Raw genomic sequence first — 24,336 nt, 5'->3', positions numbered from 1 at the left:
AAAAGAATGAACAAATAATCAAAGCCTATCTTAAAAATCAACTAATCATCTCTCCATTAATAATCAAGACAAAAGATTAGGATCTAATCTAATCTGTAGTGAACTCCAGCTAGCCAGTGAAAGGAACAAAAAAAGGAAAGGTGGGTTTGGGAAGAAAAGAAGAAAAGTTTAGCCAAATTTGGATGGAATCCTAGTTAGCAATGCCAGGTTGTTTACTATCCCAATCTTGAAAATGACATTCCATCTTCAAAGTATCATATAATGTTGCAATTGTTTATAACAATCTCATCTACCATTCCCATAATTTACAGCCAAGATATATCATTTGATTAGTACGACCACAAATAATTTCCACTAAAAAAAAAAAAAGGTCGACCAAGACAAGACAGCAAAGATTGTCCCATAAAATAATGAACCTGTTCTTGGCCCACTGCCCACATGATAAGTGAGTGGTGCATCTTCTCATCAGGTATTCAATTTTAGGGTGGGGGAAAACAATGGATTGACAGTGATCTCTTGTGCAATTTGATTCATCCACTTGCTTGTTTCACAAATTAAAGCCTAGTCAAACAAAATAACTTTTGTCTATTTTCCATCCTTCAAGGATGAAGGATGGAAGATGACAAGAAGCTCTCTCCCTCCCTTTCTCATGCAAATGGAGGAATTATATGGGCCTAACAAAATGTTGCAGCTTCTAATTAACTTTAAGTTTTTAACATGATTGGGGGAATCAAAGACTTCAACCAAAGAAAAACAAAGATATAGTAGATTAGATACAAGCTAATTGCTCAGACCAACTCTATAACCATAACTGGAAAAGCTTTATCTAGATTACAATTTCCATTTTTACCAATAGTACAAAAGAGATTTTTACTGGGAGACAATCCCCATTCTGCAACAGGGGCAATGGGCATTGTTCTGTAGCCATGGAACCATACAGCCAGAATGGAACCTGTGTGCACAGGGCAGGTGCACCAGGGTCTCACCTGGCCTGAATCTTTCCAGGCAGACAGCACACTCATCTTGGTCTGAGGCCTTCCAGCTCAACTTGGCCCAGCTGAACCTCTTTGACCCGCTCTTCTTTGTTCCAAACACTTGTTTCTGCAATTCTCCGAGAAGAATCATAGATCTTCCACCATCCACACATATCTCTTCTTCTCTATGAACACTATGCCTGAATTCAGCATACAACAAAACATGTAAAACACATAGATAAGATAATCAACAACACATGTTATGTTAGCTAGCTAGCAAGAACATATATATTGGCAATTTGTTCTTAATTACCTTTTATTGGGTTCTGATTTTCTTTGTGTTCTGAGTCTTTCATCTAATCTCCCTTTGGCTTCTCGGGCTTCCACTCCCAGTTTCTCATCCATGTATGATTGGTTCAATATGCTTCTTTGCTTTAAAACAATCAAGAAAAGTTAAGAAATATATATAGTTGGTTTGTAACATAATTTGTTATATTGTGTGGCAGAGGGCATAAGGCAGATAATTACCAGGGAAGAGGTGGAGGTATGGTGAGTTTCATGGTTGCCGGCATACAAACAAAAAGAGGAGCGCCTGGTCCAGCCATGTGTGCCCACGCCCGGTGACTCGCCGCTTTGATGGACTCGTCTCCTTCGAGCGCATTCCACACCAGGAAGCATCCCAGCCATTGCAGCTAGCTAGCTAGCTAGCTACCTAGGCAGCTCAAAATTAAAACAAAAGAAAGCAAGTGCTTATATTTGTCTTACAAATGATCCATGTCTATGTCTTCCAATATGATCCTGTAATATGATTTAAGGAAGAGGAGATTATAAGACAGAAGAGCAATAATACAAGCAAAGCTTTAAGAAGAAGAATAGAGTAGTGAATGATGAGAATAATCAGAGTGAAATGAAGATGGCGGTGGCAGACAAGACAAGAGTGGGTCCATACCATTGATGGCTGCATAAACAATCTGCATCAATCCTCTTCTGCTCTCTCTTGCTCTCTCAATTATAAATGTGAGTTAGATCTTAAAAAAGTAAGTAAAAAGATTATGAGAGAGAAAGAAGGTCAGAGAGAGAGAAAGTGTGTGAGAATTGAGAAAGGGAATGGAAAGGGTGAGGAAGCTGCAGTGCAACTTAATGGCAAATCATACAAACTGTTTTTTAATTTTTTTGGTCCAAAAGCATACGATGTGTCCAAGACTCCACGCCAAGCGGGGTCAAATGAGGTTCTGCCGCTGACTCAGAGGGTGACCCACCACGTGACCAACCAAACCAAACCACCTCTCCTCTCCTCTTCTCTTCTCTTCTCTTCTCTCAATTAGGAGAAAGACTTCCTGAAACGAAACGGGGATAACACTATTTTACATTACTAAGATTACACTAATTTAATATGAGTTGGGTAAATTGTACATTACAAAGATTCCTATATCATGTGAGCTACCAAGTGGTAACATTATTACCAGGATTTTAAGGATCCTACCAACTCATATTAGAAAGAATGTAATGAATGACGGGTTATAACGAGGGGTCCTTACTAGGTTTCAGATTAATTATTGGACTGCTGGATTGAACCCTCAACACACTCCCATAACATAGACCTGTTGTGGATAGTCTGTGAGCCCACATTCCAATTTTAAGACCATCACTCCCCAATTACACTACAGCCCAGCCCATATCTCATGCAAATGGACTTTGAATATTTCACTAGGAGATTATGGGCCCATCCTCATTCTCTCCAAAATCCAAGGAGAACCAAAGAAGGAAAGAAAAGTAAAATTAAAGCACCTGAAAAAGCGACAACCTCTGAATATTGAATTGAATTCCGATTCTGAGGTCCAATCGGATTAAAAGACCGAAAACCCCAAGAGCATCCCAAGAAATCCGGGGCCTCACGTCCCCACGATTCCCTGAAAACCCCGAAACCCCCGTGTCCTCATCCGTCATTTCGATCCCACGAGGCTCCGCCTCCCAACCCTACACAAGATCTCTTTCCCTCCCTCTCAACAAGTTTCATGCAAAAGCAGCCTCAAACTCAAACTGGGAAAAATGATGGAGCCCCTGAACGAGCATGAGCCCTGCTCCCCATCCTCCCTCAAGCAAAAACTCCGCTCCTCCCTCTGTATCATTCCGTGCTTCCCCAAAACGACGCCGCACCACCACTCCATCACCGCCCCCACCACCCCCCACGCCCACTCCGCCAACGTCAGCCTCGTCCGCAACTCCTCCTTCTCCTCCTCCAGCAAGTCCCGCTCTAGCCATCACCACCACCACCACCACCACAATCACCACCCTCACCATCACGGCCATCACAACAGCCATTACGAGTTCGCGGAATTGAAGGACAAGTGCAAGAGCTTGATCGGGCGTATGGGACGGAGCCACACTGCGCGGAGGCACTCGGCCTCAGCCGACTTCAAATACGACGCCCTCAGCTACGCCCTCAATTTTGATCACGAGGAGGCGAACATCGAGGACTATCCCTTCAGGAGCTTCTCGGCCCGGTTGCCGCCCTCGCCGCCCCGAACCTCGCAGGACTCCGCCGCTTCTCCGTCTGCCTCTAAGGAAATAACTGCTTGTAGTTAATCATCATCTCTCGCGCGGGCCTCAGGTTCATTAATTCATTTTATTCATCAATTGTTTATCAATAATTAATTAGGTTCATTAAATGTAATTATTCATCATGTATATATATTTACGTGAACAGACACAAATTTTGGTCTGTTCATTAAATGTAATTATTGCTACGGTTACGGTAATTTTGCATGGTTTTAGTTCTTTTGAGAAGGACAAAGTTATAATTTGATCATCTTGAGATTAATTTCAAATAATAATTAAATTCGTAGAATCTTGTTAAGTCATCAATTAGTCGATTTACAAAAGTTCCGAGGTATAGCATGCATTGCAAGAGTATGGGCCACCCCGACCAGAGCAAGATCATCATATATTTATTGTAAGCCTGGGCCTTGAAATTTAATGAGCATGGCCAGAACTGGTCCAAAATGGCTACTGCCCATACTGAAATTATTAAGATGATGGCCTGCATGGTTGCACAAAACCAGACTCTCCCTGATGGGTATACATTTATTATTGTCTATTCCCAACTGCAGCCAGCTTTTATAATAAGAGGGTTCATATCCAAATATAACTTTGTAATTAATCGTAAGACTCTCAAATGGAACATTTCAGTGAGACGAGGTACTGCGATTGGGATCATGTCATGACCCATGACCTTCCTTCCCAAATTGCTAATTAACCTAGTAAAATACAACTTACAAGTGAAACAAAAACAAGCATCGTCTTTATTTTAAAAAAAACTGAAGCCAATTGGGAATTGGCCATGTTAGAAAGAAAAGCAATGCAAAAGAAAGTTGAGATATCCCAGTTATTTCGCATCTCACACACACCAGCAAGCAGGCATCATTGCTTACTGCAGGAAGGACACTTAACCCCACCACCACACCAGCAAGAGCAACACATAATATTAGTTATAACTGGTGTAGGCTTATCTACTATATATCTACATCCATCAATCAATGGGTATAGTCCAGTCAACCTGAACCTCCTTGTACTTTCCTTTCACTTGACTTTCGATACCAGAAAGATATAGCGCATGATGTGGACGTACGTACTGTATTTATAATTTAAAAAAATAATAACCGACCTTAATTAGTTTGATCTTTCAGTGTGAATATTTATATTTAATCATGCTTTAAGTTTGTTTACCAACAAGGTGGTGATTGTTATAGTAAACAATAAAAGAGACTCATGACATGAATCAGATGGTAATCTAATGATGATGTTATGCACACAACACGAATGATGTCTGTAAGTTATGAAACACAAACTAGTAGCTCAAAACGGTTAACTTACTAAAACCTTTGCCCAACAATAAGATAAGAAAAAGTAAACGTTGGATTTTTATTTTGTTATCACCTTTCTTGACTTTGAGTCAATCAATCAAACACCCTTTCTTCCAAACCGCGTACGTATTGACGTTTTGGTTTACCTTTTTATGCTTTGTTTTCTTTTCAAACAACAAAATATCAAGCGAAGTATATATTGGACCGACCTCACCCAAGAAAGTAAAAAGAGCACCTCATGGTGGTATAAATTTATCAAACTTTTTGCCTCATATTCCCTCCCGCCATGAACTGTGGGGCCACTAAGAACACGTCACAATTGAACAAGTAATCGAATTATTCTCTTGGGATTTAGAAATTAGACCAGAACAAAAAGATGAAGCCAAAACGATATCGGATATAATAATCCAAGAAAGAAATTAGACAAGTGTCGGCTCATTATACTTCATGGCGAAGTTTCCCTATTCCAACTAGAACCAACTTATTTCATACTCCAAGAACATGGGGAGGGTACCCACCACAACTTGGTTCCCTTCCTCTAAGGATTCATGGCAACAACTACTTACAATTACCCCTCAAGAAGAATTCTCTATGAAGAATATAAGTAAAATTACTCAAGAAAATAAAAGGGTACATGCATACCTCTAAGCTTCGTTCATCTTTCGTGTAACAATGGAAATTGGCAGAATTGGAGATGTTATGCTTCAACATAGACTCGTAAGCAATTGTATTTTACCTTTTCCAATTTCTAACGGCACTACTCCCTTGTTTACTATCTATATTATTATTATTAAGATTATTTCATACAAAGTAATACAAGAAAGGAAAAATCGAACCTATAACCTCAGAGGATATATTGGTAAAAGATAATAATGCCATCAATATAATTAACTCTTCAGATTGATGACGATCGGGCCATCAACAATAAAGATCAACCATCTGTGTGGAGTTATGATCTGATATCATGCCATAATTGCAGTAAAAGAAAATTAAACCACAATTGAATTTCGGTTTATAAATAATTTGATTGTAAAAAATGGCATTAAATAATAGGTGTAGTGTGGAGTTTAATTTAATGTGGATTTGAAGAAAGTTTCTACTTTTGTTTTTGTCTTATCTCACTTGCCCGTTAACTGGATATTGATATGATCCTCTCCTTTAGGAAATATATATCACAAACAACACTACCTTAACCTTAGAAAAGTCCCATTCTCTGCAAACTTGTCACCATCTCACAGAATCAAATCCTCCCTCCCAAGTTTCCAACAAACACACACGCATGATGATGTACTTTTTTGACTCGTGATATTGCATGAAGGCATCCACGTGCGCCCTCCCCCTCCACATCACCTCCTCTCTTCTCCAAGACTCCAACCCAAAACAATAAACTTTTCTTAAGCCCACTGCCATTCTCTACACAAAACACACTTTCTGTTTCATTCATTTTTCCTGAGAAAAATAATATCCATCCGGAAAATATTCAAAGATGAACAAATACAATAAAAGACCAGATTTTTAGAGAATGAAAGTGTCGAGGAAGAAGATTCAACAAAACCCTGAATCGAGGTGCTGTTTGTGACGTTTGCCACTGAGCTTTGATTTCCTTGGAGTTTGGAACTGCACTCCACCGACTCAGGCTTTCTCTGTCTCTTTCCTCTTCTGCATCTTATCTCTTCCACTCTCTCTCAAACGCCGTTCCAATCTGGTACTTATCTCTCCGTCTCTGTCTCTGTCTTTTCTCAATTTTCTTTTCATTGTTTTGCCCTGTTTTCGTTAGAAAGTTGTGAAATATTATTCTAGTTTGGTGCAATCTGGCTGGGGTTTATACCAGATTATTAAAGAAATTCAATACTTGAATTAGAAAATCCTGGAGAAAAGACCGTAGCTTTATTGTAATCCAGAAGAAAAGGCCTTAGCTTGATCGTATTTGATTCTACGTTCTCTTATTTACGATTGATTTGCAGACCCTTAATTGAAATCTTTATTGTTGTAGATATGGCGTTTGATCAAAATTCGTTTCCCAAAGAGTTAAGACCGTTAAACGTAGCTCGAACTGCGGCTGATGAGCCCCGCATTGCGCTCGCTACTACAACTGGACGAAACCCTGATGGACTTTTCCCCAACCTGGCTCTTGAAGTTAATAGCCCTAGTTCGATACCTGTCTTTTACCCATCATCTGTCGCGGAGGCTGGGCTTGTTGGCGTAGGGTATGGAAATGCCATGTCTGGGGTGCCCACATGGCGCCCTCGCATCCCTGTGCCGGTGGGGCATCCAGGGATGAACCCTGCCGTTGCTGTTGGAATTGGTTACAGTCCTAATTTGGGCGGTCGGCTTGGCGGCAATGCTGTTGATCTTGTAAGCTCTTCTACTACAACAACTGCTTCTGGGCCTTCTGTCTGTAATTTTAATATGTCTAATTGGGTTGGGGGCAATGGTTTGGATCATGGTGTTAATGATATGGCAGTTAGATTTGGTTATAATCCCAATTTGGGAAATAAGGACAGTGGTAATGTTGCTAATCAAACTGGGAATGATTTGACATCTGGGTATGGTAATAATGCCAATTTGGGCAATCGGGTTGGTGGCAATGGAACTGATCAAGCAAGCGACGATGGTGGAGATGATTCTGTGTCAGGGAAGAAAGTCAAGCTTCTGTGCAGCTTTTGGGGAAAGATTTTGCCCAGACCAAGTGATGGAATGTTGAGATACGTTGGAGGGCAGACAAGGATTATTAGTGTTCGGAGAGATGTGAGCTTCAGTGAGCTAGTGCAGAAGATGTTGGATACATATGGGCAATCTGTGGTTATTAAATATCAGCTCCCTGATGAGGATCTCGATGCACTGGTGTCAGTTTCATGTGCTGATGATCTTGACAATATGAAGGATGAGTATGGGAAGTTGGTTGAGCGATCTCCAGATGGGTCAGCAAAACTGAGGGTGTTTTTGTTTTCTGCTTCAGAAGTTGATCCATCTAGTGTTGTACAATTCGGGGATTTACATAATAGTGAGCAAAGATATGTTGATGCTGTCAATGGGATTATGGATGGGGTCGGTGGTGGTATCATGAGGAAGGAGAGTATGACAAGTGCTACTTCAACACAGAATTCTGATTTTAGTGGAACTGATATTGTTGATAGCTCAATTCCTGGTCAGGGTGACACTACTGGACCTCCATCAGCAGGCAAATTATCGCCTAAAGGGGATTCAGCTACTTCTCATGATACTAGTACAAGATTGGTGATTGTGGATCCTAACCCTGCAGTTTATTCTGAAGTTTCTACAGTTCCATTGGGCATTCCTGTGGTTAAGTCTGCGCCTCCCCAAACATCACCTTCTCAGCCTGAGTGTGAGTTAGAAAGGTCTGTTCCTGTTACAGTATCACAGCAGCAAGTGGGGTTGCAGCAACCTGGAATTGGCATTCCATCCACTGCTCCTTATCTGCAAACTTATGTTGGTCATCGCCAAGAAGTTATGAACCGAGCAGATCATCTCCAGCTTCCTCCTCAGATGGGTTTCCCAAATGCTCACCTATTGGGGACTGCTAGTCCTGTATATACCCAACAGCAATTCTGTGATAGTGTTGCTGGCATCACCCAACATCACTTCATTCCTGCAGTGCACATGACAATGACTCCCTCATCTTCTCATGTTAATATAAGACCAAATGTGCTTCAGCCATTGATGCAACCCCAGCAGACTCGGTTAGATCATTATGTAGATGAGAGCACCTTTGGTCCCAGGGTAGTCCAGTTTCCTACTGAGCAAAGCTATAATTCCTATCAGGTTCAGGTCTCATCACCAGTGGTAGGAGGTGCTTATGGCTGGCATCAGGTTCCACCACCAGAGCATGTGATTTTTCATGATGGTTTGGTATCCCACCAACAGGTAATGTATCCTGAGAAATCCCAAAGGTTGGAGGACTGTTATATGTGTCAGAGAGCATTGCCTCATGCACATTCTGATACTTTGGTACAGGTTCATAGAGACAGTGGTGGAAGCCCAGTATCTGATTCAAATTCAACTTTTCATAGTCCCCGCCTGGAGGACAATTTGCGGGCTCAACCAATGAACATGGTTATGGTAAGTGGAGCATTAGCAGAATGTAATTTTGGGCAAGGAGTTGAGGCTCGACTCAGGGTCCAAGGTCAAGTAGATCCTCTTGTTGGAACATCTCATTCAGAGGTGACTGGGATCTCGCAGATTTCTGAGGGAACTCGTGAAAATGAGAGAATGAATCTTCCACAAGTTGATCTTCCAATGATTTCAGCTCCCCATGGTGTTATCAGGAGAGGAGGTGACATACAGTCACCAAATAGTGCATTCATGGTCGCTATTCCTCAGCGTTGTCAAGATGATGCTGTTCAACAACATTCTGCGCCATTCCAGTACCAGGTTAAACAGGAAAATTTAGTTAATGATCCTTTTAATCAAGATGTACCTCTTGTTGGAGGCACACCTGTACAAACTTCAGAATGCCTGGTTCATGAATCTCCAACTGCATACCCCAACAAATTTCCTGGAGTTATTCCAAAAGAAGACAATGTAGACACTTGCATTGCATATGATCATCCAGGACAAATTGACGGGAGAATGGAGACCCTCAGGATAAGCCCCACTGAGGTTTATGTTAATAATGAGCATGGGAAGTCCCCCATTGATACGCCTAGAGTGGAAGACAGCTTTGACCATAAAGCACCACAAGTTGGGGGTAGGGAGGTGACTCTAGATAACACTGTTGGCAGGAGTCACTTTAAACCAACCGAAGTAGTGGCTTCTTCCCCTGCCGAAGTCTCACATGGGTATAATTCGCAGCCTGTAGAATTCTTTGAGGCGGCACAGCCATCTATGTGGGGAAATCCTGAATCTTACCCACAATCAAGAGTTGGATTCCATCCTCAGGATGCTTATGAATTTAACTATGGCAACCCTGTTGTTTCTACCCATATAACTAATGGAATTCAACCTCCTGCTGAATGGAAGGATGAGAACTTAAGATTGCAGTCCAAGATGGTACCTAATGATGTGGACGGTGTGACCTCAAATGATGCTGTTCCCCAGGAATCCTCAAACTCACTGTTCAGCAATCAGGATCCTTGGACTTTGCACCACGATACTCATTTGCCTCCTAAACCAACCAAAATACAATTGAGAAAAGAACCATTTACAGAAATGCGAATGGATGATGGGGGTCAGCAGTCACTGGGCAATTTGAACAGGGATCTTAGTTCAGAGCCTGCCCAGTCTTCCAAAGGTTAGTTAAATGTTGATTTATTTTTACTTTAGTATTAAGTTAATTACTTAATTAGAATGTTGTTTTGTTTCTTTGTCATAGGATCAGCCGAGGAACAAATAAAGCAAGAACTTCAAGCTGTTGCTGAGGGAGTAGCTGCCTGTGTTTTTCAGTCATCTTCGCCGTCAAATCCTGACTTACATGATAAAGATGAGTATGCTTATCAATCCGATCAAGATGAAGATGTTCAAAACAATACTGCAGGCATGCAAAACAGAGCAAAAGTTGAGGTATTTAAGAAGCCATCTATGTGCATGTTTGAGCATTTTCATTGGTTGTGTGTGTACTAGTTTCTCTCTCTCTCTCTCTCACACACACACACACGCACACACTTTCAAACATTTGTTGGACTCTCCTAATTTCCATTTTCTATTTCAGGATGTCAAGACCAAATTCGGAGATAAGGCAAATCTTGGTTTTCCAGTATCAGATAGCCGAGGCCGATTGCAGGTGAAAATTTGGTTTTCTATTTTTCCTTATTCTGAAATTGTGATGTTAACTTGTACCATTGACCCGTTTCTACTCTTTTGGTAGATTATAAAGAACAGTGACCTTGAAGAGCTGAGAGAATTGGGTTCTGGAACTTTTGGTACTGTTTACCATGGGAAATGGAGGGGCACTGATGTTGCAATTAAAAGAATAAATGATAGGTGTTTTGCTGGGAAGCCTTCAGAACAAGAGCGCATGGTTTGTCTTTTGCACTAGATTCCAAAAGCTATTAATTTTTGTTTATTAATACCTCACTTACATAATCAGAGAGATTTTGTATTCAATCAGAGAGAAGATTTCTGGAATGAGGCCATCAAACTTGCTGATTTGCACCACCCCAATGTGGTAGCTTTCTATGGCGTTGTGCTTGATGGGCCGGGAGGTTCTGTGGCAACAGTGACAGAGTATATGGTTAATGGCTCTCTCAGAAATGCCTTGCAAAAGAATGAGAAGTAATGTGTTTGTTTGGCTTTTTTTTTTTCCTTGCATTAATTTGATGAAATTAGAATGAATGCAGTAGTTGACTAGTTGGTATGTAATTTCCAATTGGATAAAAGGTGACGCAGAATTTATTTTAGCAGGAGTCTGGACAAGCGCAAGCGTCTCTTGATTGCAATGGATGTGGCATTTGGGATGGAGTACCTGCATGAAAAGAATATAGTACACTTTGATTTGAAAAGTGACAACTTACTTGTCAATCTTCGAGATCCACACCGCCCAATATGCAAGGTAAGTGATTGGAATGTTGGTCATTCTCATTGTGGTCCGTTCTGTGGTTGATGTGATCTTTCTTTTCGTATAATAAGCCACAATCTTTTTAAAATGCAGTATCATTTTCGAGAGCATGCATTTGTTGTTGAAAACTAAAGGAAAATTAATGCTTCTTGTGAGCTGAACAAGAGCAAAAATAGAGCACTTTTCCGCCTTTAAACTTTAAATAGAATTACTCTTTGAATTATCGTACCAAGTTTCGGCTATGTTTTTTTTCTTCTCTCTTTTTGTTGTAGAACTTAATTAGATGATAAAGCTTTGTCTGGATGGGAATGAGTCGAGCTTGGCCTACTTCACTTGATTTCTCATATGTTATAATGTGCCTCTTTTTGTTGATATGCTTTTATTTTCAGCAGTATCACTGTATTGGCGATATGCAGTTCAAAACATTGATCCAGTGTGACATGCTCTGTATTTGGTTGAACTGTTTATAAGATTGAGTTTACCATCTGCTTCTGATGCCAGGTTGGTGACTTGGGCCTATCTAAAGTGAAATGTCATACACTGATCTCCGGTGGTGTGCGGGGAACACTTCCATGGATGGCACCAGAACTGTTGAATGGTGGCAGTAGCCTTGTTTCTGAGAAGGTTTGTATTTTCTTTTTTAATTTCTTCTAGATCATCTCAAATGATTGTGAATCTCTCTTAAACCTGTTTTTATTGTTTAGTTATTTACCCATGGTTTTTTTGGGTACACACTAGGTAGACGTGTTTTCTTTTGGTATTGTGTTGTGGGAGCTCCTCACTGGAGACGAACCATATGCAGATTTGCACTACGGTGCTATCATAGGTGATCTTCTACTGCTTAATTAACTTGTCACTTGTAAAACATGCTCAGTCCTTTTAAGATTTTACTCGGATTTAGAGATGCCGATAGCCAGTTCTTCATAATATAATGCAGGAGGTATTGTGAGCAATACATTGCGGCCACCAGTCCCAGACTCTTGTGATCCAGAATGGAAATCACTGATGGAGAGATGCTGGTCTTCGGAGCCAACTGAGAGGCTGAACTTCACTGAAATTGCAAACGAATTACGTGCTATGACCGCAAAGATTCCTCCTAAAGGACAAAGCCAACCGCAGCAACCCCCCTCTACACAGCCTCAGATTCAAAAATGATATATCAGTAAAGTTGCATCATCATAGATGTCTCTCCCATCATCCCATGGGCCTTTATTTGGGTGTGTGTTTGAGGCTGTTGGAAGATAACTAATGTGTCTTGTTTTAATGTGATAGGGGAAGAAGCCGTTTCATTGCTCTACAGAAATATTTACATCTTATAGAAGTGTCAACTCAGTTAGGTTTGCCTTTGAATCAAGTGTTTTCTATCACGTTTTGACACGTCAATACAAGCACGAGGATTGGATTGGTTTGTATGCATTTTTTGCGTTGGCTTCATCATTTTGGATTGGATTGGATTAGGTAGGAAGCAACTTTCAATATTTCCCATAGTCTACTGTTGCGTACCATAACAGACATAGTCTGCTGTTGCGTACCATAACAGACAAAGGAGCGAAGTTGGTTGGTTTCATGGGTTATGCTTAACAAGGTACATGAACAAACATTTGGACATGATCGTTTCGTTCCTTGAGATAAGAACCAGAACCAGGAAATAAATTTCTTATGGAATCTATTAATCAACTGTTCAAATAAGAAACAGGTCGTCCTACAGTAAGACGTGTGCGTATGTTGTGTTTTTATTTTATTTTTTGTGGGTATTAATTAATGAAAGCCGAAGCCCAAAAATTCCGGACGCGTTTCGATCGCTACGTTTGGGCTTTCCTTGTCAAATATTGTTTCCCATTACGACACCACGTAGCAACTGAGCCGGTCACACCACTAGTCAAACCTTATTGCATCCCATACCACAACAATTCCTTGTTTTGTTTTATTTCGGAATTCTATTTCTTCACTAGCAAGGTTTAAGCGCGATGAGCAACAAGTTTTAGCACCAAGTTCTTTTCTTTCTTTGATATTTCCTCATTTTTGTTTCCCTTTTGGAACTCTCCTCTATCGCTTCCCCTATTATTTAAGACCTTTCCATTCCGAGTCTTTCACCCTAGATTACATTCTCTCTTTCTCTCTGCTTAATGATTATGGCGATGGCTAGTAACAATGAACACAAACCAACCTTGATCATGAACCACACTTCGATCTACGAGTATGAACGTGATGAAGGAGAAGACTTGGATGACTATCATCAAGACCAGGATGCTTCTTCTTCTTCTCCTCCTTGCGGTGTTGGTGGTTGTTTTGGCCTCTTTGGGTTCACATCATGTACATGGCGGCAAAACCACAACAACGATTATGAACGTAAATACTTGCTGCAGCAAGGTGGATGGCACAAGGAGACGACATGTTGGTGGAGGAAGAAATTGAACAAGGCTAAGGAGTCTACTCAAGTATTGGACGGCTCCAAGTGGAAGACCTTCATCAGAAAGATTGCTGGATATTGCAAGACTATGAAGCGAAAACAAAACAACAGGTTGTCCAAGAAACAAAAGAAAAAGAATACTAGGTTTCAGTATGATCTTCATAGTTATGCTCTCAATTTTGATGGGGGTGTTGCTAGAGAAGGAAATGATGCTGCTCTTGATTTCGCAGTAAGGTTTGCCGCTCCTTTGTCCAATGAGCATGGTTCCATTGGCAGGCCGGTTCATGAAACCACCCTTGAATCAGCTTTTATTGAATCCAAACGTTAGATTGGGTGTCGTTTGTGTTCTCTTGTTTCCTTCTTTGATAAGTTAATTGTGCGCTGTTATGAATCATACCAAAATCAAGTCTGTTTTTTTGTTGTACTTTTGCCTTAAAATTTCAATTTCACATTAAGGCTTTTGGAAAACTACACTGCAAAATTCTAAAACTCACAAGGAAGCAAGGCGCTTGTGATAAACAAACTTCACCACCCAGAATTCGTAATGGAAAGCGGCACACAACTAGTGTTGTTTGCCGCGATTCACTCAAAACTACTGATACCAAATTTCTACAGGATGTAACACATCAAAACTACTGATATCAAATTTCTACAGGATGTAACACATCAAAACATCCATAAACTGCTATAGACAACTGTCTTTGTAGTAGCCATTCTCATCCATAGAAATTAGAAATTATATAGAAAGCAAACGTTTAATTTAGAAACGCTTAGTATACAAAAATTCTATATCTAGCTAGATCCGCATAAACGTGGTACAAAAAGGCTACCTGGTTCGAGTTTTTCGTGTTACATATGCGTAAAGTTTTATGAGATGGTACATCAGACATCAGGATGCCCTTCATTTTCTGGTCTAACCTTTTACTGTATCAGAAATACGAAGTTCCTTGCGGCCTGTTTCGGTGTGGCCAAATATTTGCTCTCTCACTGATGCTAGACTTTCTTTTTTCTTTTTTCCATAAGTTGAGGACTTGTTAAGTGTCACACACATTTACTTCAATCGTTGGCTGCTGACGTCACCTGCATTACTTTTTTTCCAAATTACAAATGAAAAAAAAAAAATTTATATAAAGTTCATGAAAGCAAAACTTATGCGAACAAAACGACCATATATGTTAAGGAAATACAATCCTACCTCTTGCGTTTGCTCTTCAAAACAGAAGTTGAGGAAATGTTACTGTGCCAATTCCTTTTTCTTTGATTTATGAACCAGTTATTGATCTGTTTCAATTGCAAGCCTGTTTCCTGCACCAACCTGGCTTTGTCTTCCTCCTATTCCAAGCGAAAGACGGTTTTAATAGCCATTTTTAAAAGAAATAATTTGCTAAACAGAAAGCTACAAGGGGATTTATCAAAGTTGAAACTCACCGTAGGGTAAGGCCACTTGGAATGTGATTGCCACCAAGATTTTAGGACAGAAGTGGTGTCACCTGGCAGTTTACCTGCTCTTCTCTTGCGTAGAATTTCCTCCCTAATGTCTACAATCTTTTCCTTGTAACCCTGAGAAGCAGATGTTATTAGCTACATTTCTATATCCCATCTGGCAAATATATTATTATACATGCTTTGCAAGTCTTGTAGTTCATATACCTGTTTCAGTTCATGCTTCAATTCTTGCCTTACACGCTCCATTAAGGACCTCTCACTCTCAGTCGGAACGAGAGGACCGAATCCCATGGTGTCAGGCCCGTCCAGGCTTCCATCATACGAGTTGATGTCACTGTCGACCTGGTCATCGTCGTCGGACATTGTAGCACCGGTGCCTTCACCCGTGGACACACCTGTGAATGCATCTCGAGCTGTTCAGTTATAAACCATTCGTAAACTTAAGCCAGTTATCTGCTGTACATGTAGAAATATAAAAAGAAATAGAAATGACCTGTTAAGCTTTGTAGAGATTGATCGAGCTCCCAACAAGCCATCACTGCTTCCATGGCATGAACTCGGACATGTTGCTGCAATTGTTCTTTGAAGGAGCATAGCAGTAGAACATAGTTTGTCTACAGTAGCAGAATGAACAAAGACAACAAGGGAAGGTGAGAAAGAGAAAAATATAAAAAACAATTTAATCTTAGCAGACTAAACCATTTACATCAACAAGACTCGATACTTATTTGCAGAACAGATTCTAATTCCGTGGCATGTCACTAATCAAAACTAGTAAGTGGGGGAAATATGACACAAATTAATTAAAGAGTAAAAGATTCTCCAAAGCACTTGTAAAGTTGAATAATTGGAGAATTGAACAACAGGATTCTTCGTTGCCACTGAAACTAATTACATGACACTCTGATTATTATTTTGATCAACCAAATTTGCACTTTCCCACTAAAATATCGAGACCCGAAATAAATAAAGTTTTAGACTTTCAACAACAACACAAGAAAAAAAACATCATAGGAAATGAAAAATTCAGTGTTGAAAGAGATTTAATTTAAACAAACTAACCATGAATAAATCAAGTTCTTTCTCATCCATGACTTGGACATCCCCATTGGCTCGAAGCGCAGAGTACTTATCCACCACGCGCTGCGACTGCACGAGCTGCTCGTCGATCCTCGGCAGCTGATCGACGGGGGTGGCGATCCTCAAGCACGAGACGTGAGCCGATACAAGCTGCTCGTACAGAGGGTGGCCCACTAAGTCCGCTTTGAACCTCGCGCTCTCGCACTCCAGTTCGTCTTCTTCCTCCTCTTCGCCGTCGTAGCCGCTTATCTCTCTCCGGTTCCGGCCGCTGCAGTTGCTGCTCTTCCCCGACGGTGATATGACGACGTCGTCGTTTCGCGCGTCGTGGAGGAAGCTGTTCTGTTGTCGAAACGCGGCGTTGTTGAGCCACGTCGGAGCTCCGGAGAGCGGCGGCTGGTCCGAGGCGAAGGAGTGGAACGCCATTTCTGGAGGGTTTTGCTGCTGCTGGTGATGATGATGATGATGAAACGCCATTATTTTGGTCTTTGCAATTAAATTGTAAAAAAAACGCAGAGAGAGCTTTAAGTTTCAGTACATAGAAGAAAACGTGGTTCGGAAAAAAGCAGTTTTTGGAGCTGAAAGAGAGAGAGAGAGAGAGAGAGAGAGAGAGGTAGGAAAAAAAAAAAAATTTGTGTTGTTTTGAGTTGGAGAGAAAGTGGTGCTGTTAAAAGTTTGAAACTTGAATGCTTGATTAAGCAATTAAAGGAGTGCAGAAGCTCTTTTTTTGGGAGAAGACGACTTTGTTGAGTGATGGATGGGTGACGCAAGGACCGAGGAGGATGTTTTGACGGTGAGATAGAGTACCACGTGGCGAAGTAATTGGGAGTTGCAGTTGCCAGTAAATAAGACAAACATTGATGGATTTATTGATGATTGTAAATTGTAATGTGTTGTAGACTTGCAGTAGTCGTAGCAAGTAGCCATTTGATGTATAGAAAGCATCCAACGGTGAAGATTTGATGGAAAAAACTTATAGAAATGTTTTGGACCGTTTGGTGGCATTTTGGTCATTGTGATTGTTAATTGCTCCATACTTTACCCCTTGGGATATCTGACGTACCAATATTTTGGAGGCATATAATATATATATAAGTTAGATTTTGTAGTGTTGCAAGAAGTTTCTTACATGATTTTGAGACAAGTTTCCACCACCCCCTTCATATGTAGGAAGGACAGCACAGCAGTCGACAATGAAATCGTTTTATATAAAATAATATTATTTTAAAATGGTTGAGAGAGAGGAAGGAAAAGTAGGGAGGAGGAGGAAGCAACTTTTCTCCTTTATTTTTTAATTTTGTCAGAAGCTACTTTTCTCCTTTAACCCTTGGGTTACGCTCTCAAACAAGATAGCTTTACAGGACAAAGACAAAATAGCAAGACACCGCTCAATAAAATATTCATAACAAATCTATCTATTTACCTGCTCTGCTCTGCTCTGCTCTGCTCTCATGTAAACTCATATATATGATGTTTAATAACCGCACATCATTTAATCCTTCTCGTGAGAAATCATCGTGATTAATACATAATGATCAAAGCTCTTTCATTAACTGTCTTAATATTTATTTTGATGTATGGATGAATGCAAGGAAAGGAACACAGTTTGCATTGGTTGACAGATGTGGCGGAAGTCGTTAGATTTTCCTTCCTTCTTTCTTTCTTTCTCTCTTTCTCTCTTATATGGGCACTGGTGATTACAGCGGAGACAGTTTACCAAACTCGGAATGACGTTTCCTTTTGTGTTCCTCGTCAGACAGTCGTCAGTTGTCCCTACCGAAGCACAGCGACCTCAGACCCGTACAAGCACACGTGTCCGCAGTAGGTTTCATGGACCACTTGGGAATACACGCCACTGTCAGAGAATCCTGTTCGTACAGCTGTAAAAAAGCAGGGGGAAGATGGGGACCACCTGCCCGTTGCAAATGCGAATAGAGTCACTCATGAGAGACGACTCCACAGTCGTAGATTGGAGAGGAGAGAGGAGAGAGGAGAGAGAGGCGCTGGCGGCTGAAGTCACTCACAAACAGCAAATGAGCAGGCCCTTCACGCTCGCCTGTACGTGGTCCCCACCCTATACCTATATGGAGAGAGGCTACTATTATCTATGACATGTTCTACTACGTAAATGCCCGGAAGAAAAGAAAAGGAAAGAAAAGGGGGTTCCTCTTCGTCGTTTTATGCTTTGGGTCTGCAACTGTGGGTCCCAATGTCAATGTGGCGCTGATCCAAGTTCTCTGTATAATGGTAATATATACTGTAGTTGGTTTCCTGAAATTGACTCGTGCTAGTTTCAAACTAGTATTTATTATCTAATTTGGTTAATGAGCTCTGAGGATTAAACTTTTGGTTAATGAAACAAATTTGTGGAAATGTTAAAAGTGTAATGAGAAGTTGATTTGATTTCGATTCTTTGGGCAATGACCCGATGAAGGGGGAGAAAAGGTCACATCTCCTGGTTGTATGTTTTGTTTTGTAACTTTTCTTTTGGGGAAGAAAAGAAACAAGGGCTCCGCTCATGCCCATGCTCATGCCCATGCCCATGCCCATGCTCATGCCCATGCCCATGCCCATGCCCATGCCCATGCCCATGCCCATGCCCATGCCCATGCATGCACAAGTCAGCAGTGGTACTACAGTCTACAGACTTAGAGATGGATGGATGGATGGGATGCATCCAAAGGTTAAATGAATCAGTGGCCCCACCCCCCTAATGGTAATCTTGGATCTTATCCCTGCACTGCACTGCATCATCAACTACATACATACATAGCACAACACTCCACTCTCTTTCTTTTCCACTTTTTCTAAATTCTTTGCCAGCCAAGTATCTATCTCTCAACAGGAACAGAACAGAGCTAGGCCCAGACAAAGTTCAAGGAAAAGCCCAACTTACATTTCATCCTTCCTCTATCACTCACTCTGCTGCAACTGAGCAAAGTTAGGTCCATAAAAACTGAAACATATCAAATTCTGAGTCCAATTCTTATTCTGGTGGGTGGACAAATATTCACTGCTACTCTATGAATATGAAATGAGGAGGAGTTCATGGTCCAACTCCAAGGTTTTTCTATCTTAATTGCACTTATCTTCTCCTTAAACAAACCAACACCTTAACATAACTGGTATTATCAAATCAATTGAGCTCAGATCACAACCTATGTTCTCGCTTATCCTCTCACCAAGAATTCTATAGTGAGAGCTTTATATATGGCCCTTAGGTGATGACCTCTCTCTTAACCGTTAGATCAAATTGGTTAGCCGTTGAATCAAATTGATTAGCCTGATTCAACGGTTAACAGATAAGACCTTAACTAAGGGTCATATATATAAGTCCCTCACTATAGAATGACTATCCTCCACATGATTTGTGAGTTTTCCCTTGAGTTGATCTATCATCTAACCTTGAGATTGTGCCACAAAATGTAAATATAGATTAGAGTATCACACACTCATGCTCTCTGTAAGCTGTACAGCTTGCATTATATGCATCAAAAGAGGTCTGTAAATCCTTAAATTGGTTTCACTGGGATCAGATTGAACATCATTTTCTGCCACTAAAAGATGCAAGTCCAGTAATATAACACAATTTTCATGCATCAAATGCATGAAGCATGTAATGTGCTCATTCCAAAATCTTTGCAGAAGAAGATTTACATACAATTACAAGGCTCTCAACAAAATCATTGAATCGGCGCACAATAATAACAGATATATATATATATATGTATGTATATATATGATGCAATTAAGGAAGACTAGGAGGAGAAAGGGAAGGCTTTGCCACTTTAAGCTCACCACAGTCACTGATATACACTGTTTTCAGAGGCTTGTTCCACAAAGCCCGAGCATTCATCGCTCTCTCATCCCCAAGAAATTCTGCAAAATCGTTGAATTGCTGTATTTTCTCAGATGGTCTGTATGTAGGTATAGCAGCAATGGCCGTCACAACATCCAAACCTTCATAACCAAAACCAAAACACAAATTTAACTAACCAAGCTCAAATTTTGAAAATAATAAAAATCAAATCTTGCAGAAAGAGTAAACCTTCGAGCACTGAGCCGAAGACGATGTTCTTGAAATCGAGGTCGGGGCATGGGCCGGGCCCAGAGGTGATCAAGAACTCGACGTTTCGGTAATCCGGGTCGAGCTTGATGTCGTCTTCGTCGTCGTTCTCGGAGAGGTTGAGGGAGAGGAGGCCGGGGCGGGAATGGGTCAGAGCAAAGGCCTTGGAATCGACGGTCTCGGTATTTCGGGCGAGACCCGTGGGGCGGCGGACGTCGCCGGGCTTGTCGCCTTGGTGGCCGGCGAGGAAGAATTGGCCGGGGAAAAGCTTGTGGACGAGAGTGCCCTTGTAGGCGGAGGAGGTGCACATGGACTTGAAGTTGGAGACGGTGAGGGGGACGTGGTGGCCGTACAGGCCGAGGACGAGCCGGCCCAGCGGGAGCGAGTCGGGGCAGAGTTCGGGTTTTGAGTCGGGTGAGGATAAGGGGCGGAAGTAGGTGGGACAGAGGCTGAAGTCCATGAAGACGCGGTCGGTAATGGTGGTGTCGGGTGGCGGAAGAGATGCTGCAGCGGACGATGGTGGTGGCTGGAGGGTGAGGGAGAGTGGTGCGTAGAGGAGGAGGGAGCGTCGGGTCAAGTGTGTAATGGACTTCGGGTTCGGGTTCGGGGGGTGGTGGTGGTTGGAGAGAATGGGTGGCAGACCGGATGGTGTAGTCACAGAGTAGCCCATTAGGCTCCGGTTGGTTGGGTTGGATTGGATTGGGCATGCTTTTGATTTGGGGCTTTGGAGGAGACAGAGAGACAGAGAGACAGAGAGACAGATAGCCAGCCACGGAGGGGGATGGTGGGGCCTACTTTTGGATAATTAAATAAGGTCGTAAAATTATGGTTTATTTATTTATTATTTATTATGTTGAAGTACATTGTAAATTTTCTTTTCGCAAGTAGGAAGCTTTGGCTGGCATGGGTTCTTTGAGTTCAATAAAAAGGTACAACTCTGAATCTCTCCCCTAATTTTGGCACTTGAATCAATCCGCATGTTGTTTTGAAATGATAGTATTATTTGTTTGATCATCTGTGAAGATAATTTGCCTGTTAGTCACTGTTTATGTAATCTGTGTGTGTGAAGATAGGGCAGTTGTGTTTTCATTTCTGCTATCATGCTATGGGATGGGATGGCCTGATTAAATTTGGGGTAACTGTTCTGTTTCGGCTCTGCAAGGAAATTTGAAAAGTAAATTTGGTTTCGTAATCTTCATATTTACCATTTGGTTAATTTTGAGTAAGCTTAGTAGCAACCTGGTCCAGAGCATTGCTCTATACTTGCTGAAATGTAGTGAATGATGCAGAATTCTAGCCTTTTAGGTCACCTTTTCTTATTTTCGCCCACAAACTAAAACACAGGAGAAAAAAAGAAAGAGAAAAAGTTGCTGGGCTTCCTGCTTCCTCCCAAGTATTCTGCTGGCTGGGTATATCACAAAGTAGGAGTTGCTCTGCTTCCTTACCAAATTGAAAAGAAAGAGATCCTTCTTCCAATGCCCAAACTTGAAGGTGTTTTGATGTTGTAGTACATATGTTAGAGTGGGCGGTGTGGGCTATATCACCATATAATCTGTATGTACGAAATGACGCTGCTAGAGGATTTCCTACCATTTGTCAAAATGGTGCCATTTATGAAGAAGAAAAGTCAATCTGGATGGGATGGGATGGCATGGCTGTGTCTCTGTCAAAAACTTGAGGTAAATAGAAAAGGTGTATACCAAAGAGGAATCATATCCTATAAAAAAGAGAAAAAAGAGGAAGCATATCAGTCTTTCCATCTTGAGGGACATATTAATAGAGGAAGAAAAGTTTGTTGAGATGTGTTTGTGTGTGTATATATACATAGAGAGAGAGAGACAGACACAGAGAGGTGCATGTTTCCTTGATCCCCTATACAAATCTGTCATTGTTCTTTGTTTTCAAGTTTGTGCTTATGTGTGTGCTTAAATGATCTATTCCTTCAAATTTTCTTTTGCCCAATAGTATTGCATTGGATATGATGAATACAATGCAAAGAATAGGCAGTGCAGATATAGAGATGAACAATGCAAAGAAATAAAAATAAGCACTCACCAACTAATACCAAAAGGTTGCCGTGTGTCAGGCCAGCCTTTCGCCGGCAGACTACCCCCGTTGGTTGCTTAACTGTCAAAGCTTCCTTAGTGCTAGGAGATTCCCTTTGTACTGAAACAGGGAGCTAAATGTATGATTCTTTCTCAAGCCTATGTATGTGTTCATATGATGAAGCATATATTGAGTGTTGAACTAATGATTTATTCGTAGGAGAATCAAGAATGAGTTCAGTTAATTTGAATAGGATTCCCGTGAAACATGTGCAGAGGCCTGGGATATTTATTTTGGCTTTCTTGTTTCTCCTTTTATCTTGTGTAGAAGATAATTAAAATGGGTACTTTAACATTCATCTTGCTCCTACATTCTGGCAGGTAGAAATGAGAAAGAATGACATGCTTTGCTGCCAACCATTGCATTAGTGGCCAACTCATCCATACATTGCATATTAGCATATAAAAAGTGGCAATTTTGTCAGTTCCTGTGGCTGCTGCTTTTGCTAATATAACCATCAACAGATTAATACAGATATCTAATGATAAAAAACACTTAACTCAAAAGCTGCAAAGATAGTCAGCAGCAGCAGCAACAAAGGCAGACATAAAAAGCTTTCTAGCTGCATCCGTGGATTCAATTCAACTTAAAAGCTCCAAAGTTTGAGCTAGCTTTTGGAGTTTGGATAAAAACAAAGTTCCTTCATGCGCCTCAGAATCCACTATCTGCAGATTAATGGCAACAGAAGCTGATATTCCAGAAGCTATATCTGTCACGGTAGGGTATTCTAGAATCTTGATCACTCTAACTCAAATAGCTTACTCTGTTTTTCTATAATCTTATGATCTTTGTATGATATAATTATATCTTATAATTATGCGTTATAGTATAATTGTTCTCGTTGATGAAATATCAATCACAATCATATGTCAAGAACAATTCAGGAGAAGTTCAAGAAAATCTTTTGATTTTGAAAACAAATAAATCCAATTCAAGAGATCCACCAGACAGTCAAGAACAATAAAAAAAAAAATCAACCATTAAATTCTGCTTAAATGAAATAAAATAAATCCGCTTCAAGAGAATCCTTACCGGACTTGCATTGTGACATGGAATCTGGGATGGCAGGACCAAGCGGCAGCTTTAGACTGGAAGATGACTGAGATTGCACAACTGGAGAGAAACAAGTGCTCATCATGTCAAAGGAACCCCTATTTGTTGCACTGGGACATGACTGAGGAGTTGGACAAGTTACATTGTTCCCGTACAAGAGCTGTTGCTCCTCGCGAATTGTCAAAACTTCATTATCATTCTTTGCAACGTGTTATACTGCCAATTCTGCTTCCAAAAAACCTTTGCTTGTATCCTCAGACTCCATATAAGCATAAGTATCATCGAACTCCAACACAATCCTATTCAAATCAAACAAGTCAACAGAACCTAAATTTGTGTCTCTAATTCCACTGCAATTATGTACTTCTTCCGTTATGGGCAACTGTTGCAGTGGAAGTAGAGACACAAATTTGGGTTCTGTTGACTTGTTTGATTTGAATAGTTTGATGATACTTATGCTTATGGATACAATCATAGGTTTTTTTTTTGGAAGAAGCTGCGCTGCTGCGCGAGGAAGAAGAGAAGAGCGAACGCATGTTTAGAGGAATAAACCTTTTTTCTTTTTTTTTCTTTTTTTTTTTGAGAGAGCAAATCCATTTTTTAAGGAGCAAACTGTGCTGTGCGTTTTTAATTGTTCTCAAAATGCATATAATTTGGTTACACGCATTTAATAAAACCATGATAGATGCAATATCAGTTTGTGTTATTTATATTATTTTAAGAGTGGTGCTAAACGAACCCTAAAATTAACTGAGTACACCTATCATCTAAGTACACCCTAATATTTTCATCAAAATATAAACTTAACTATGTACACCCTATTTAAG

General features: G+C 40.7%; 6 protein-coding genes and 1 long non-coding RNA gene across 13 annotated transcripts; 4 read left to right on the top strand and 3 right to left on the bottom strand.

Annotated features, from left to right (window-relative positions):
* Window positions 1-738: 738 nt before the first annotated feature.
* On the bottom strand, window positions 739-2,096 carry LOC110752672 (RING/U-box superfamily protein). 2 transcript variants are annotated; one of them, XM_021953384.2, is made up of 4 exons: window positions 1,924-2,096; window positions 1,503-1,772; window positions 1,288-1,406; window positions 739-1,174 (listed from the first exon to the last, which is right to left on the bottom strand). In XM_021953384.2, the coding sequence occupies exons 2-4, from the start codon at window positions 1,659-1,661 to the stop codon at window positions 871-873; spliced, it is 582 nt and encodes a 193-aa protein (XP_021809076.2). In that variant the 5' UTR covers window positions 1,662-1,772; window positions 1,924-2,096; the 3' UTR covers window positions 739-870. The 2 variants fall into 2 exon arrangements, with proteins under 2 accessions (XP_021809076.2, XP_088112031.1); XM_088255905.1 differs by lacking the exon at window positions 1,924-2,096 and having other exon boundaries at window positions 1,503-1,848.
* Window positions 2,097-2,756: 660 nt separating this feature from the next.
* LOC110752684 (uncharacterized) lies at window positions 2,757-3,808 on the top strand. Its single transcript, XM_021953399.2, has one exon. The coding sequence runs from the start codon at window positions 3,024-3,026 to the stop codon at window positions 3,558-3,560; it is 537 nt and encodes a 178-aa protein (XP_021809091.1). The 5' UTR covers window positions 2,757-3,023; the 3' UTR covers window positions 3,561-3,808.
* Window positions 3,809-6,068: 2,260 nt separating this feature from the next.
* LOC110752601 (kinase superfamily with octicosapeptide/Phox/Bem1p domain-containing protein) lies at window positions 6,069-12,767 on the top strand. Of its 4 annotated transcripts, none has more exons than XM_088244056.1 (11): window positions 6,069-6,542; window positions 6,831-10,088; window positions 10,170-10,357; window positions 10,506-10,577; window positions 10,662-10,814; window positions 10,905-11,068; window positions 11,198-11,345; window positions 11,853-11,975; window positions 12,090-12,177; window positions 12,289-12,513; window positions 12,624-12,767. In XM_088244056.1, the coding sequence occupies exons 2-10, from the start codon at window positions 6,833-6,835 to the stop codon at window positions 12,504-12,506; spliced, it is 4,410 nt and encodes a 1,469-aa protein (XP_088100182.1). In that variant the 5' UTR covers window positions 6,069-6,542; window positions 6,831-6,832; the 3' UTR covers window positions 12,507-12,513; window positions 12,624-12,767. The 4 variants fall into 4 exon arrangements, with proteins under 4 accessions (XP_088100182.1, XP_021808982.2, XP_021808981.2 ...); XM_021953290.2 differs by having other exon boundaries at window positions 12,289-12,535; XM_021953291.2 differs by having other exon boundaries at window positions 6,070-6,542; window positions 6,831-8,722; window positions 8,813-10,088; window positions 12,289-12,767.
* A 395-nt stretch (window positions 12,768-13,162) lies between these two features.
* On the top strand, window positions 13,163-14,185 carry LOC110752605 (uncharacterized). Its single transcript, XM_021953297.2, has one exon. The coding sequence runs from the start codon at window positions 13,478-13,480 to the stop codon at window positions 14,087-14,089; it is 612 nt and encodes a 203-aa protein (XP_021808989.1). The 5' UTR covers window positions 13,163-13,477; the 3' UTR covers window positions 14,090-14,185.
* A 295-nt stretch (window positions 14,186-14,480) lies between these two features.
* On the bottom strand, window positions 14,481-17,009 carry LOC110752602 (homeobox protein knotted-1-like 3). Of its 3 annotated transcripts, none has more exons than XM_021953294.2 (6): window positions 16,270-17,009; window positions 15,701-15,821; window positions 15,412-15,620; window positions 15,190-15,321; window positions 14,957-15,093; window positions 14,481-14,841 (listed from the first exon to the last, which is right to left on the bottom strand). In XM_021953294.2, exons 1-6 carry the CDS (start codon window positions 16,759-16,761, stop codon window positions 14,838-14,840), a joined length of 1,095 nt encoding a protein of 364 aa, XP_021808986.1. In that variant the 5' UTR covers window positions 16,762-17,009; the 3' UTR covers window positions 14,481-14,837. The 3 variants fall into 3 exon arrangements, with proteins under 3 accessions (XP_021808986.1, XP_021808984.1, XP_021808985.1); XM_021953292.2 differs by having other exon boundaries at window positions 14,481-14,849; window positions 16,270-17,006; XM_021953293.2 differs by having other exon boundaries at window positions 14,481-14,849; window positions 15,412-15,602; window positions 16,270-17,003.
* Window positions 17,010-19,847: 2,838 nt separating this feature from the next.
* On the bottom strand, window positions 19,848-21,099 carry LOC110752604 (Cyclophilin-like peptidyl-prolyl cis-trans isomerase family protein). Its single transcript, XM_021953296.2, has 2 exons — window positions 20,333-21,099; window positions 19,848-20,244 (listed from the first exon to the last, which is right to left on the bottom strand). Exons 1-2 carry the CDS (start codon window positions 21,018-21,020, stop codon window positions 20,033-20,035), a joined length of 900 nt encoding a protein of 299 aa, XP_021808988.1. The 5' UTR covers window positions 21,021-21,099; the 3' UTR covers window positions 19,848-20,032.
* Window positions 21,100-21,114: 15 nt separating this feature from the next.
* Window positions 21,115-23,732, top strand: LOC110752606 (uncharacterized). Its single transcript, XR_002526012.2, has 3 exons — window positions 21,115-21,279; window positions 22,777-23,173; window positions 23,525-23,732. It is a non-coding gene; the product is annotated as an uncharacterized LOC110752606 (long non-coding RNA).
* The last annotated feature ends 604 nt before the right edge of the window (window positions 23,733-24,336 follow it).

Source organism: Prunus avium, chromosome 7, assembly GCF_965620075.1.
Source record: "Prunus avium chromosome 7, drPruAviu1.hap1.1, whole genome shotgun sequence".
NCBI classification, from domain to species: Eukaryota; Viridiplantae; Streptophyta; class Magnoliopsida; order Rosales; family Rosaceae; genus Prunus; species Prunus avium.
Note: the sequence above shows the minus strand (reverse complement) of the source record. Positions and strands in the feature narration are given on the sequence as shown.